Source organism: Notolepis coatsorum, assembly GCF_963971535.1.
Source record: "Notolepis coatsorum genome assembly, chromosome: 15".
Lineage (NCBI taxonomy): Eukaryota > Metazoa > Chordata > Actinopteri > Aulopiformes > Paralepididae > Notolepis > Notolepis coatsorum.
Window position 1 is genome coordinate 37,328,110 of NC_140179.1, and position 16,670 is coordinate 37,344,779.

The 16,670-nt window shown below is 41.3% G+C and overlaps 1 protein-coding gene across 1 annotated transcript in view; it reads right to left on the minus strand.

The window, feature by feature from the left end:
- The window catches only part of prkcq (protein kinase C, theta), a gene marked incomplete at its 3' end in the record, with an annotated part of 111,556 nt that overhangs the window by 44,488 nt on the left and 50,398 nt on the right, over positions 1 to 16,670 (minus strand). The window contains exons 4-6 of the mRNA XM_084330193.1: positions 15,136 to 15,319; positions 14,973 to 15,004; positions 13,892 to 13,977 (exon numbers count right to left, since the gene is read on the minus strand). Of these exons, the coding sequence (XP_084186319.1) occupies positions 13,892 to 13,977; positions 14,973 to 15,004; positions 15,136 to 15,319 (302 nt within the window). The remainder of the gene's footprint in view (positions 1 to 13,891; positions 13,978 to 14,972; positions 15,005 to 15,135; positions 15,320 to 16,670) is intronic.

Here is a 16,670-nt window from a genome sequence, read left to right on the forward strand (position 1 = left end):
AACTAATGCTTTTAATAGAGAACATTAGAAAGCATTCGGCTCATACGGTAAGTCATATTGTGGAAAATTAGAACGTAAACAAAAAATTAAAATAAATTAATAAATACATTATTACATACTAAACATTCTTAAATATTTGATTCAGTGTTAGAATCCTATGAAACCATAATGCCTATGCTGATTTCACTTAAAGGAACAATAGGCTACTTTTTTAGGGCAGAACTTATTTTAAAGGATTTTATTAAAGGATATTTTCAAATCTTTTAATGTTCCAATAATTTCACTTGGTCGTTCGTTTGATTGGATGTTATTGTTTTAGCTCCTGCCCCTTACTGGAACGACAGATTTGATTAATTTCTGTGTCAAGCGTCTTATTCTCTTGAGTACAATCGATTACTGTCGAGATATAAAAAAAAGTGGTGTTCGCCTATTTCGTGTTCGATTATGGTGTTCGTGATTTCATCACCTCAAAAGCCCCGTTTTTCAAAAAGCAACAGGGCTTTTGAGGTGATGAAATCACTGTGCCCAGGCAGCAGTGGTTTGGCAAAAAATTTATCAGAGTATATATCTGCTTAGAAAACGAAAATGTCTAATTATTATAGTATTTTTTTCTCCACATGGTAAATACACAGGTCACAACATGTTTTCAGGAAAGTTTTGGAGTTGTATTTGGAGTGTATTTCGTGACTGTTGGGAACTAGGCTACACTGGCACACCTACTTCCAGTGAATGACGCTAAGCTACTGTAGGCTAACGGTGCGGCTGTTCCCTAAGCCTAATGCATGCACAGAGACGAAAAGGTATGTATCTGCTTGTCTAACTCCAGGGTAGATGGCAAATAAGCTAATTTCCCAAAAATTTGGCGTGTTCCTTTAAGACCTTTTTCTGCCGTGATCTCAACATAACCGCCATGTTTTATGTTTACGTTGCAAATCTGGATAGTGGATATAGTTCACAAGGAAGATGTTCTTCAGGTACACGCAGAATATGCAGGTATACAAATACAATGCCGCTCACAACGCAGCCACTTGTCTACTATAGTACGCTAAACGGCTAAAAGCAAGTATACTGAGACCTTTCGCTCCAATAAAACTTTATCTAAACCATAAGATAACATTTCCACCTGGTCTGGACCCAATCAAGACCCAGTTGCACTGAAATATCTGTGATGACCAAGAATGGAAGCCCTTGTTGTGGTTTTTATTGCACTTTGTTCTGGTCTGTTGTGCGGTCTATCTCTTGGCAGAGCCTGAGGTGTGGCCATCAACACTCTTTTTTTTAAACAATGTTTTTATTGCATTTTTTTCTTTTATACAAACATACATATATACAGACAATAATCACATGACAAAAATAATAAGACACCCTCCAATCCCCTCCCCTCCCTAATTATAATACAAATGACATTTCCGCAGATATACTACAATAGAAATAATTATTGTTAATGTTAATTTATAAAGGGGAACTATCCTATAAACGGCATTCCTCAGTGTCCAGTACCTTTCCCCAGCTCTATGGATTCACATCAACAGTATCCACGTATCCAACTCTCAATGTCCGAGATTTCTCACCCGCCTAAGTGGCAGCCTGTGTGGCCTTTGGCACCCGTCCACACAGTGGTGGGAGCCCAGCCTTAAAGTGTCCCAAGATCCTGAGATAGAACCATGTTGCTTTTCAGTACCTGATTAGAAATATAGAACAATGATCCTCTTATTTTATTTATTTATATATATATATATTTGTCTTTTCTTTTTTTTTCAAACCTTTCCGAGGTGTTCCATAGATTCACCGGAACTGTGCAAAAGTCCCCACATAGTGAAAGAAACATCCCAATAGCTCTCCTTTAAATTACCTACCAGAAACCATGGAAATATCAGCACAAAAATTACATAAAATAAAATAAATAAAAAATAAAATAAAGATTTAAAAAAAAAAAAAACTTCGGCTTCTCTACCTCCATCCACCTTTCTCTTTTTTCCTTCTCTTTTTTCCCCTACACCTTCCTCCCATTTTCCCTCTCCTTTCCCTTACCTTTAATGTTTCCTATCTCTCTCCTTTAGATTCTTACCCTTTCCACAAATTGTTCTGTTTTTCCCTTCTGTATGTATTGCTAAGTTTTCTGACACTTCCTTTAACCATTGTTTAGCCCCTGGTCTCTGTATCTCCTTCCAGTTTAGAGCTATCACTCTCTTGGCCTGTAGCAAACAAAAATTTATCAATTTCCTCTTTCTAATATAAGCTGGGAACTTCTCCGGGTATAAGTGTAGTATACATAACTTAGGATCGGTCGGGATTTCTATCTCTGTCATCTCCGATATGAGTTCCAATATCTCCTTCCAATACTCCTGTATCTTCTCACATTCCCACATACAGTGGTATAGGGTCCCTATCTCTACCCCACACCTAGTACATTCATCCGGGATCACAGGGTAAAACTTGTGTAATTTCTCTGGTGTCATATATACTCTGTGTATCCACTTATATTGTAGGAGTTTACATCTGGTATTGATTGAAAGTGTCTGTGACATCTCACATGCTTGTTCCCAGTCCTCTTCTGCTATTTCTACCCCCATGTCCCTCTCCCATGCCCGCAAACTGCTCAAAGAGCTCTCAACCGATCCTGATAACAACACATCATAAAACTTGGATAATTGTCCTCTTCCCACCATATTGTCCCTAGTAAACCTTTCTATTATGGATGTGGGTGGTTCCTCTGTGCCCCTGTTCTTTGAGACTACGTAGCTCCTGATTTGAAAGTATTTAAATCTATGTGATCTTGGGATTTCAAATGTGCTTACTATCTGTTCGAAGGTCATCAATCCCCCCTCTTTGTATAAGTCTTTAATCTTACCCAAACCCCATCATTCCTTCCCGGTTTAAATTCCTCATTCCCCCAGATTGGTGTATACCCCGATAATTTATCCCTTCTACCTAAGTGTAAGTGCGCCTTGTGCCAGATCCTTACTGTATTTTTGAGGAACGGGTTCTTTGTATTTTTTATCAACAAGCTACTCTGTCGTGAATACATATATGCATCTAGTGTTATCTTTGTCTCCTCTTTTTCTATCTCCATCCAAGCCGGTATATCTGTCTGTTGAAAGTAAAACATTGCTGTCCTGAGCTGTGCCGCCCAGTAATAAAGCCTCATATCTGGAAGTCTAAGCCCTCCTCTGTCATACGGGAGGTAAAGGAGTGTCAGTCTCAACCTGGGTTTTTTATTGTTCCAAATGAAACGTGTGAACATCGTTTTCAATCTCCGAAAGAAGGTTTCAGGCAAGGGCATTGGGATTGACTGGAATATGTATAGGAATTTTGGCAATATAGTAATTTTAATAACATTCACTCTGCCTATCATTGATATTGGTAATTTGCTCCATCTTTCAAGGCTATTTTCTACATCTGTCATTATTGGATCGTAATTACACTGTACTAAGTCTTTAATCTCGGGGTTATCTTTATCCCCAAATATGTAAACCCCTTGGGGGAGCTCGCAAACTGCGTGTGGACCGGTGCTTTCTCCCTTTCCTTCTCATTTAGTAACATAAGTGCGCTTTTTTTTATTCGTCTTATATCCTGAAAATACTCCAAATTTCTCCAGTATTTCATTCGCATTTCTAATTGAGGTATCCAATTTAGTTAAGTATAGTATTATATCGTCCGCGAAAAGCGATAGGCGATGTTCCATACCCCCCTATTATCATCCCCGTGATTCCCGGGTCCTGTCTAATCGTCATAGCTAATGGTTCGATTGCAAACAGAAATAGCAACGGAGAAATCGGACATCCCTGTCTGGTAGATCTCTGTAGTTTAAACGGTGTCGATATTTGGTTGTTCGTAGTTATTTCGACCATTGGGTCTGTGTATAGAATCTTGATCCATTTTATATATCCTTCTCCAAACCCGAACCTTTTAAGTGTTTCAAACAGATATCCCCACTCAATCCTGTCAAATGCCTTTTCGGCGTCTAATGACAGAACTGCGTGGTCTTTTTCGTTTTTCTTAGTGTGAAGAACATTTAGTAATCTCCTAATGTTATGAAACCCCTGTCTTCCCAATACAAATCCGTTTTGGTCATTTTTAATCAGATGTGGAACCGACTCCTCTATGCGCCTAGCTAGCGCCTTACATAAAATCTTCGTATCACAGGATTGATTGATTGATTGAAAAGTTTATTAACAGATTGCAGAATGGGTACAGTACAGTACATCTCAATACATACAATTGTTAAGGGGATGCAGACCAGAGAAAGACTTTCGTCTTGTTTCCACCAGGGTCCCCCATTTTCAATTCATCATAACATATATGACATACATGACATACAGATAGACAGTACTGCTACATCTATACATTTATGACATATCAGATTTGCAAATACAGTACTGTTTGTGATACAAAAGTGTCCAGAAAAGGAGTGTATATACATTTGGCGTAGAAACTGTACATTGGAGGAGGTTGGTGGGGTGGGGTTGGGTGGGTTGGGTGAGGGCTGTACATTGTAGGTGGGGGGGGGGGGGGGGGGGGGGGTTGGGTAGGGGACACACACACATTTTACACTGTACATTGGAATGTTGACAAAGCCTTACTTGGTCATTTACTGTACAACTAGGTTAGGACATTTGTAGGGGCCAGTTTCGAATTGCAGTCTCACGTAGGTGTTTTTTGAGAGTGTTTTTGAAGGTGGGTAGTGATTCACATTCCTTTACAGCTTTAGGCAGGGCGTTCCACATTGATGTGGCATAATTGCGAAACGTGTTTAGTCCCTTGTTTGAGCCGAATCTGGGTTTTACATGATTTGTGGAGCTCCCTCTGGTGTTGTGATCGTGGTATTCACTGACCTTTGGGAAGTATTTTGACATGTACATGGGTACCTTGGTCGCGTAGTGTATCTTGTAGACATGAGGGACACAGGACGATATGAAGTTGTGTCCGAGGGTGGTTTACACAGTTTCTTAAGTACCGAAATCATCGCCGATCTTAACACTTTGAGTGCCACGCCGGGTTTTCCTTTTTACCCCCTTGATGCCACGGTCCACTTCAATGTTAACGTTAATATCGCCTAATCTATGTTTTAAATTATGGCTATGTGTCTAATCTGCCCGTCGCTTATCAAAGACTACTTTTCCAGTCAGTGCTGTCAAGGCAGATTGGTTTTTTATCGCTTCATTTCCATTTCAGAGCATTTAGAAAAGCACCCGTTTTGAGATAAAAAACAGTTCATTCTGGACCATTCTATGATAATCGTCTTTTACTGGAATATTCCAGAACGTTGATATTCGTCGGCCTATTTATGAATTGTTTTCAAATAAACGCTAGATGATCAATATTATACGTGCACGCAAGCACATTCGGGCCGCGCACGGATAATCGCCGTGTTCATTTCCTCTTGGACTTTTACAGTGAAACCGAAAGAGCCCATTTCACAAAACAGCCTATATCTTCATCAAAATTAGTCTGATTATCCTAACACTGATAACATAGATTCCTTACCTGACATCAGAAAAAAATTCACTGGAATTTTTTTTTACATAGGAATACATTTATATATAAAAAAAAAAAATATATATATATATATATATATATATATATATGTATATGTAAATTAATAATAATTATGAATTATGAGTGAATTTGTATTTCACGTGTTGTCATAGAGAAACCTCCACTGATACCTAGGTATGTAATTTCATCTTTCCTTGTGACAATATTGTCACCCACTGTAACTGAGAAGCCGTCGGTCTTGCTGAGTTTGTTATTTGATCCGAAGAGAATGGACTCTGTTTTACCCAGGTGTAATGATAGTTTGTTATCAGCGAGTCAGGTGCAGATTCTGCCGAGTTCTGAGCTGAGGGTTTTTTCAACCTGTAACTTGTTCTTGTTAGAGACCAGCAGGGCTGAGTCGTCCGCGAACAAGAACAAGTTGCAGTCACAAGCTGACGACATGTCATTTGCATAAATTAGGAACAGTAGCGGTCCTAGTATGCTTCCTTGTGGAACACCACAGCTCACTGTGAGGGGGGGGGGGGGGGGGTAGAGTACCGTTTACCTCCACCATCTGTTCTCTCCCCTCAAGGTAGGATTGCATCCAGCTCACTGATAGACTATCAAAACCAATTGCTTTTAGCTTGTCAATCAGAATGTAGTGATTGACAGTGTCGAAGGCCTTTTGTATTTGCCCGCGTCCACCTCTTGTTTGATGTGGTTGTTCAAATAGAGAAGGCATGTGTCAGTGGAGTGGGATGTTCTGAGACAGCCCTAATACACACATAAGACCAAAACAAAAAAACTGTACACAAAGCACGCCTAGAGTCCACTGTTCAGCGGCTGGCATTGCAGATTCTATCTTCCAAAAGTGTACCGGAGCTAAGTGCGTGGGTTCTATGTCATACTACGCCCATGTGATCTAATAGTCCCCGTCTGGTGCTCAGAGTGGAACGCAGAGCCCCCCCCCCCCCCCCCCCCCACACACACACACTCTGGTTCCAGGAAGTGTTGTAATTGCTTATATTTAGCATTCCTTTTATTTTTTACCATTCATTTTTAGATCCTTTTCGTGATATCACTTAAGAATGTGTTTCCACACATTTAATTCCACACAGACTCAGCTTCTTCCCCCAGGCCATCAGAACACTCAATACTGATCTCTCCACATACAAGCACACATGAACACACACACACACACATGCACACACACACACGCGCGCGCACACACACACACACACACACACACACACACACACACACACACACACACACACACACACACACACACACACACACACACACACTACACATCCTCACTTACACTCTCTCACACACCCTACATACATAATACACACTACAAAAAGGTCACTTTAAAAACGACTGTATAAATTTTTGCAATATTCCGAACCCACTGTATATTTGTACATTATTGTATATTATTACGTATTACCTTTTACTTCTCACGTTTAGCATTGTATTTTATTCTTATGACCTTTTTTATCATGTCTATTTTTATTTGTATTATTTGTATTTTTGCACAATCTAGGCGGGCATGGCCACCTACATTTCTCTACATGTCTTGTGTATGTAATTATGTATGTGACAAATAAAACTCTTGAATCTTGATGGATTTGGCCAATACACCCAGAATGTCATACATTATAACGTGTATAAGGTTTATGAATTGGGGAAAAAAGACATGTTTCCAATTCATACCAAAACAAAAAAATCATATAATTAGACAAAAGCTAGGTGGTGTAGTGGGCAAGGCACTCACCACCAATGTGGAGACGCTGGGTTCGCGTGTTCGAATCCAGCTCTCCACATTGTTTTCAGTTTGGCTGGTCGTCCGTACTAATACAATTGGCAGTATTAGAGGGTGGGAAACTGATGGGTGGGGATTGGGCGTTGTGGACAGCGACTCCTACAGGTCGGTTGGTGAGCCTGCGCAGTAGAATCAGGAAGTGTCGGGGGCAGCGTGAGCCTCCCACGCGTTACTCCTCGCCACTGAGAGATCGAGCTGCGCAGGTGAAAAGATGCGACTGCTGTTACCTCAAGTACTGGAGGGGACTTGTGCTATGTATGACTTCACATTGTAGTCCACATTGCAGCCGGCTTGTGGGAGGCAAGAAACAGCGTTCGTGACAGGGGAGGGTGGAATTGGATGGGAGAAAAATATAGAAAATGGGAGAAAAAGTGGATCAAAAAAAAAGAATTAGACAAAAGCTTGTATCCAAGACTTTTTATTTATTTATTATTCTTTACTTATTTTTAAATAATTACTCATTGTTTTATGTTCTGTATGTTATGGACCTGCTGACAGACAGGAAGTTGCTTTTAAAAAGACACCTACAGTAGGCAGGAGCGAGTAACAACACTTCCTGGAACCACGACAGAGGCGTAACCTCAATTCCACAGCATCATATTTTCTTTTCTATTTATTTTTCAATAGTTTCCATACTTATGACGACATCAGACAAGTGGCTGAGGAGAGAATGAAAGAGGGGGATGATGGAGAGAGGAAGGGAGACTTTAATAGAACGCCGGCTAACAATAATAATAATAATAATAATAACAACTTATTTTTATATAGCGCCTTTTAGAAGACCCAAGGTCGCTTTACATAGGGGGGGGGGGGGAATAACAAAGGTATTTAGCCCCATTCTAGTATTGCAGCCAAACCGCACTGTGGGTTCATACTCTTATATTGTGATCTTTACGTTTCCATGGTAACTACTATAGTACCCATGAATGGAAAATGGTAAAAGGCTTTTACAATTTTTGTACACACGACCATGCAAGGTGCCGACCTGCTCATCGGGAGCATTTGCTCAACGACACTTCGACACACTGCCCGGGAGGTTCGGGAATCGAACCGGGAACCTTCTGATTACCAGACGACCGCTCTACCTCCTGAGCCACTGCCATGAGCAAAGAGAAGTCTCGCCAATCTTCGACTGATCACAAGCGCACAACTGCTCTGATGTTGGTATCCCTTCACATTCTCGTTGGTTGTCACGGGCGTGATTTTTTTTTGTAGCCGTAGTTTGCGAAGACGCTCTCTGATTGGCTAGCCCGCATACAGCAAAGACCCTCTCTGATTGGTTTAGCTCCGAAGGGCTCTTCCGCCTTGTACATATATATTCTCTGCTTCGAATTGGTTATGCTTTGGCCCTCTTTCGAAGTGGGTTATGCTTAGAGTTTATCTTTAGAGCAGGGCGATGAACCACCAGCCCTGATTCCAAACTCTTTTTTTGTATTGATCTTTTTCCCCCTCCTTTTTCCTCCGATTTTCTCCCATCCCAATGTTAGTCGTTATGCCAATTCCCAATCCCCTTCCTGGTCGCTGCGCACTTACCCCCCACAGTCGGTCTGGGAGAGTGGAGGCTACCACGTGCTTCCTCCGACACACGTCCAGCCAATCAATCGCTTCTTTTCACCTGGCAGCGCGGATTCTCACTGAGAGGGCGTAGCGTGTGAAAGGATCACACTATCCCACTCAGGTCCTATCCGCGCTTAGCAGGCGCCCCGACCGAACTGTAGGAGTCGCTGTTTACAACGACCCGGACCCACCCCGCCAGCTTCTCCCACCCTCTAATACTGCCAATTGTATTAGTGTGAACGGCCAGCCAAGCTGGTGACAACCCCGGAGCTGTGAGCTGGATTCGAACAGGCGAATCTAGCCGCTCCGGGGTTGGTGACGAACGCAATCTCCGTTACGCCACCTGACCGCCCCCTGATTCCAAACTCTAAGCATAACCCGCTTCGAAAGAGGGCCAAAGCATAACCACTTCGAAGCAGAGAATATGTACAAGGCGGACATTTCTATCCCAGAGCCCTTCGGAGCTAAACCAATCAGAGAGGGTCTTCACTGTACGCGGGCTAGCCAATCAGAGAGCGTCTTCGCAAACTGCGGCTACGGAAAAAAATCATGCTTGTCACGGCATTCGCCGCCATCTTTGTTTTTAGACGTCAATAAAACGTTAAAAACTTGAAAACGATGGTATTTAAAAACAAACAAGTCGGTTAACACTTTAATCGCTATGGGTTAAATTCATAATTTACCATCCCTCGCCAGCTCTATTTGTCTATGGAGAAGTTCCCTTTCTTTGCAGGGCTATAACTTTTTAAATTCTATTGCTAAATTGCCATTATTATGGCCCATTCAATGTCCTATATGTATTGTTCAGGGTGTAGCAACGTTAAACTTTTTCATTCACATATTCATACTAAAATATGGTCTAAAGTATAAGTATGTTTTTATGGTTTTCTGCAACTTTCTTCAGAATGTGATTTATAGCCCTAAATGCATTATAGTGATGATCAAATACAGTTTGGTAGGAATCTGTGCGAGATACAAAATTTCAACTGGACGTGGTTCTAGAAGTTTCTACGCATCATCTGATGATGACCGGATGGGCGGGGGATCGTTTATAATTCCGTGGGCAGCGTTAGATGATTCATCTAGTGTGGGTCATATGTTCATCAGATCAGTTAGTATAGAAGACGTTAGAATATAACGCTGAATCTTACCATGGCTTCCTCGCGCCGCTGGCAGATGAGCGTGGAACAGAATTTTTTCCATTATGGGATGGAGAAATGCCCAATCCATTTCCAGGTTGTATAATAGTATATACGTCCAAATCATGTAGTTTTTTCGAGTTATTTGCACCGATCGATCACTGTGTCAATACGGAGTCTCTCTAACGATAGCGAGTGCCCGGACCACATATGGATGAGCACTACCGGTTCAAAGGTTAATTTCCGGCTGGCGATCTGCCGATCGGCCACCAGATAGTGCTCTTGAACCGCTAGAGAGTTGAGTGGATCTTTGCAGTGTGTCTCAGGGCTCCGGAAAGGAAATATGATTTTGATGACAGATTTTTGAAATATTGACATCAAAGACGAGTTACGGCGTCTTCGGCAGAATGAGCATGGCTAGGAATTACGTGTTAACTCGTCCACAGCGATCATAGTGTTAATCATGAGTAAATCATTCCAATAGTGTATTATTATTATTATTATTATTATTATTATTATTATTATTATTATTATTATTATTATTATTATTATTATTATTATTATTATTATTATTATTATTATTATTATTATTATTATTATTATTATTATTATTATTATTATTATTATTATTATTATTATTATTATTATTATTATTATTATTATTATTATTATTATTATTATTATTATTATTATTATTATTATTATTATTATTATTATTATTATTATATCTGTTGTTTTTACTATTTTGGTTTCCTAATGTCCACTCCGCTCTGCAGCCTTCTATTGCTACTAGTCTTCAAATGCAGAGGCATTATGGGTACTGTAGCAGTTACCATGGAAACAAGTACATTTTCTTCAATCGCATTTGGTACGTTTTTCTCAAATGTAGAAATGCAGTTTTCATTTTAATTACGCTCCACTCTGCTCCCGTGGGGCGGCCGGGTAGCGCAGCGGACTAAGCGTCTGTCTACCACCGCAGAGACAGTGGGATCTAATCCAGCTGCGGTACCTCCGGCTTGGTCGGCCGTCCATACTAACACAATTGGCAGTGTCAGCGGGTGGGAAAGCCGGTGGGGTGGGTCCTGGTCGTTGTAAACAGCGACTCCTACAGTTCGGTTGGGGCGCCTGCACAGCGAGGGAAGGATCTGGGGGAGGTAGTGTGACCCTTCCACACGTTACACTCCCTCAGTGAGAGTCCGTGCTGCCAGGTGAAAAGAAGCGGTGGGCTGGCTACACATGTGTCGGAGGAAGCATGTGATAGTCTCCGCCCTCCCAGACCAACGGTAGGGGGTAGAGTGCGCAACGACCAGGAAGGGGATTGGGAATTGGCATAACGACTAACATTGGGAGGGGAGAAAAACGGAAAAAAGGAAGGGGGAAAACTCTGCTCCCGTCAAAATGTCAGACCAATTGAAGAAATGGAACCACATAAATCCTCTACCTTGAATAGAATAGAATAGAATAGAATAGAAATACTTTATTTATCCGCGAGGGAAATTCGGAAGAAAAGTAAAAAATTTGTGTGGAATTTGTCTCCAGGGCCCTCATTCATCAACGTGACGTAGAAAATGTTCTATTTCCATACTTAAGCACAGAATTTAGAATCTGTGCATGCACAAAAAAAACGGGATTTATCACACGTGCGTACACAGGTTCTACGCACACCTGTCATGATAAATATCACCTTGCTTCTACGTTTGAGCTTGTGCACTGTTTTAAGTATTTGCATACCAGAACCGCCCCGATTAACCATATACGGTAATGGACACCCCCATGAAATGTGGAAGAATGGACTAAACCGAGGGAAGCGTGTTATGAGACAGGCTGACAGACGTGTACACGTACGGTGATGTCGGATATGATATCTATTAACCATTGCTGCCTGGGCAGCGCAAACACTAATAAAGACCGTGCTGGAATATGACTGCCTTTTTCCGTTTTGTTTGATTAATACCCAGGGATTAAAGTTCTCCTCAATTTTATTCCAAATCGCGACCGATTTTCCGTCAATTTTCTACCTGCTGCATATGATTTCTAGAGGCATACAATCTATTTTGATGTCAGTATTGGGTAGCCTATATGAACAATAATACGAGAGCATATACAAGAACAATGAATCTGACTGCCATGTATGCTTTTCATTCATTTAAGACACATTATTGCAAGGGTTTTGTAATACACATACACCCTGGTGTCATTGCAATGCGTTCTTTATTCTTTCTCATACAGTAAAAAGGGGGAAGAACACTATATCGTGGGTGTTCATATGACTTGTATTCTGCTTACAGCTTCGAAATTCCACTTGTTTCGTTTAACGTAAAGCCTTTTAAATATAATCAAAACGTTCCCGTGTTTCTGCGGTCTGTGCGCAAAATAATAACGAGTTGAGCTACGCGGAGCGCAGTCAGTCAGTACACCCCGTATATTCCGATAACGCTATATAAACCATGCTGCATTCATTCTGAGAGAAAGATCTATTATTCCAAATGATATTTATAGGGTTTTGACCATAATTACACTACTGTTGCTATTTTACAATGAACTATAATGAATTACGGTTCATACAGAACATGCCAGTGTTGAAACTAATGCACAGAAGCTCATTTCCTTGTTGTAATAATATATTCTACCAACGGGCGCCAGGTACGCATGGTCCGAGCTGTGCGTAAATATAAGCACGAAGTCAAGTTCAAGTTGAAATTGATGAATCCCACACTCTGCTTAGAAATGGTCGTACGCACAGCTTAAGCACATATCTGTGCGTAAATCACATTGATGAATGAGGGCCCAGGTCTATACGGTTTGATTGATTGATTGAAAACTTTATTAACAGATTGCAGAATGGGTACAATACAGTAGGGCTCAATACAAACAATTGTTAAGAGGATGCAGACCAGAAAAAGACATTCGTCTTGTTTACATCAGGGTCCCCCATTTTCAATTCATCAAGACATTTGTGACATACAAGACACAATATACAGTACTGTTTAAGAGAAAGAGATCTTACAAGAAAAATATATACATTCGAAGGGGAAGAAACTGTACATTAGAGGGGGTTGGGTGGGTGGGTGGGGGTTGGACATTTACCGGGGCCAGTTTCTAATTGCAGCCTCCCGTAGGTGCTCTTTGAGAGCGGTATACTTGATATCATCGCAGGGGTGGCATTCCTGTCACTGTGCATGGCGGTGTGAGTGGCACGTGGGCTGTTTGTGTTTTCCTTCGGTCATGACATGCTCTATCGGGGGGGGGGGGGGGGGGGGGGGGGGTGTCTTGGATGGGGATGTGGTGGGGATTGATGTGTCGGGTGTTTGTGGGACTGGCTGTTCCGGGGGGGTTCACATGCCTTCCAGCAACACTGTACTTATTTTATGCCTATTCTTATGTCTGCACGTTCTACGTTGCACTACTTTTATTGTCTTATAGTCTTATGTCTTTTGTACATTTTATACATTGTTTTTATTAGATCAACTGTATGCTGATTTTATGCCTATGTTCATTTTATGCTATTTGCTGTGGGGCACTTTGGGCTGCGGTCCATGTGTGAAAGGTGCTATATAGATAGAGTTATTCATATTTATTATTATTATATTGTAAAAGAATGTATGCATTGAAATGTCTGTAACTATCGACGACATTGAAAATGAGGGTGACCTCAATTGTCCTTTTCAAGAATAAATAAAGGTTTGAATGAATGAATAGTAACCGAAAGTCTACGGACCTCCTTACATATATCACCTCAACACTTGTTCTTCTGAAGAATCAGCCTATTGTAGAATATCCTACATGAAAGAATGATCGTGTGTCCTACATGAAAAACGAGTGTGTCTATCATCATTGTCATCACTGCGGTACAATTGACCTTTGAACTTTGACCCACCAATAGTCTTACCATTGTCTCTCTGCTATTGATCGCTGAGCCGCTGCATGTGGCAATGACCTTGTCAATACATTTCTTGTGGATAGCTGCGTTGCATTCTGACGGAGCGAGAGATGACAGGGTGAAAGAGTTTAAAACAGGGGTTAGATTATATTACATTAGATTCGATTAAAAATGTATTGTCATTATACAGCACAAGTACAGTACAACGAAAAGAGGTTTGGCATCCAACCAGAATGCAAACGTAACAGTAAAGTGCAACAGCAATATACAATGTTAAAATATATAAAATATATCAATTAGTACTACTGAGTAATAGTGCTAATCAGATGTTTGTACAGAGTTGTAGTATTAATATGTACAGTGATACAGGTATAAATACACTATGGTAGTAAGTCATACTGGCCAGCAGTGTAACTAGTAAGAGTAGGATATGTACAGATATAGATATAGTATCTACAGATATGTAAAAGGACTATGTGCAGGTAAATACAGACAGGTGTGGATAGATATATATATGCGGTGAGAATAAATATATATATTAAGTTATTAACGCATTAACACACAATTCTTTTAACGCCACAATTTCTTTTAACGCACTGTGTGTGAGAGAGAGAGAGGGGGGGGCGGGGGGTGTGAGTCCTCAGCCCTTGTGTGAGTGAATGTAACAAGTTCTTAACATTTTCTTTCCCCTATTATTTCATGCACACTTTATTCATTGTTTTAAATTATTATTTTCTTTTAAGTTATTTTGTGCATCACTCTGTTTTGAATTTGATGCAAATTTGCAATGCATGAGGAGGGTAATCCTTTTGTGTTAAATGGCTGCATAAAGCAAGCATTTGTTGACTCTATTGGGTCTCATTCTCCAACGGACATACGACAAAAAGGGCTTTCTCTTAGGGCCATTTGAGACCTTTTCGGGCAAGACATGAATATAGACAATATATTATAATATTAATTATATATGTTTTATTGGGACGGTTGGTGAATCCCAAAATCGGCCCGAAAAGGTCTCAAATGGCCCTAAGAGAGGACTTTTGTCATAAGTCCTTGGAGAATGAGACCCAAATCACAATGGGAAAGGTCTTACCTCTGCACTGGTAGCCTTGCTTGTTTAGACCCCTATGGTGGAGAAAGACACAAAGGGCCCCATCAACACATTTGTGCAAATCACCGAAATGACTAATATGAGTTACAATGTGGGTGTTGGAAGACGAGGATGTTTATCGGGGGGGGGGGGGGGGGGGGCGTACCAGACGAACTCCTTGCAGACGGAGCAGAAGGTCGGCTGGGGGAAGAAGGTGGCGCTGAATTGGTGACACTTGACCAGGTGGATCTTGGCCTGCTTGATGGCGCCGCGCCGCTGGTGGAGCGCGAACAGACCCTCACTGTCCCTCCCGCCCTGCACCTCCCCCCTGTCACTCTGGGCCGCCGCGTCTGACAGGACACACACACACACACACACACACACACACACACACACACACACACACACACACACACACACACACACACACACACACACACACACACACACACACACACACACACACACACACACACACACACACACACACACACACACACACACACACACACACACACACACACACACACAGATGATACAGATTATACAGTGGTAGATAGGGGCGACAGTGGCTCGAGAGGTAGAGCAGTCGTCTGGCAATCCGGAGGCTCCCGGTTCGATTCCCGCTCCTCCCGGGCAGCTTGTCGATGTGTCCTTGAGCAAGACACTTAACCTCTAATTGCTGCCGATGAGCAGGTTGGCAACTTGCATAGTTGCTTCCACCGTCGGTGTGTGAGTGAATGGGTAAAATGTGAGTAACAAATTGTAAAGCGCTTTGGATAAAAGTGCTAAATAAAAAAGCAGCCATTTAAAGACACACGGACAAACACACACAGATGCTACAGTGGTAGATAAAGACAAACGGACAAACACACAGATGCTACAGTGGTACAGTAGATAAAGACACACACACAAACACACACAGATGCTACAGTGGTAGATAAAGACACAAACACACACATATGATACAGTGGTAGATAAAGACACACACACAAACACACACAGATGCTACAGTGGTAGATAAAGACAAACGGACAAACACACAGATGCTACAGTGGTACAGTAGATAAAGACACACACACAAACACACACAGATGCTACAGTGGTAGATAAAGACACAAACACACACATATGATACAGTGGTAGATAAAGACACACACACAAACACACAGTGGTAGATAAAGACACACACACAAACACACACAGATGATACAGTGGTAGATAAAGACACACACAAACACACACAGATGATACAGTGGTAGATAAAGACAAACACACAAAGATGATACAGTGGTAGATAAAGACACACGGACAAACACACACAGATGATACAGTGGTAGATAAAGACACACACACAAACACACACAGATGATACAGTGGTAGATAAAGACATACACACAAACACACACAGATGATACAGTGGTAGATAAAGACACACGGACAAACACACACAGATGATACAGTGGTAGATAAAGACACACACACAAACACACACAGATGATACAGTGGTAGATAAAGACACACACACAAACACACACAAATGATACAGTGGTAGATAAAGACAAACGGACAAACACACAGATGCTACAGTGGTAGATAAAGAGGTGGGTAACCTAAGGGCTTCAGCCGCTCATCAGCCACTGATAAAAGGAACAGATAAGAGGAATATTTTTTTCTTAAAAAAATTATACGTTTTTCTTT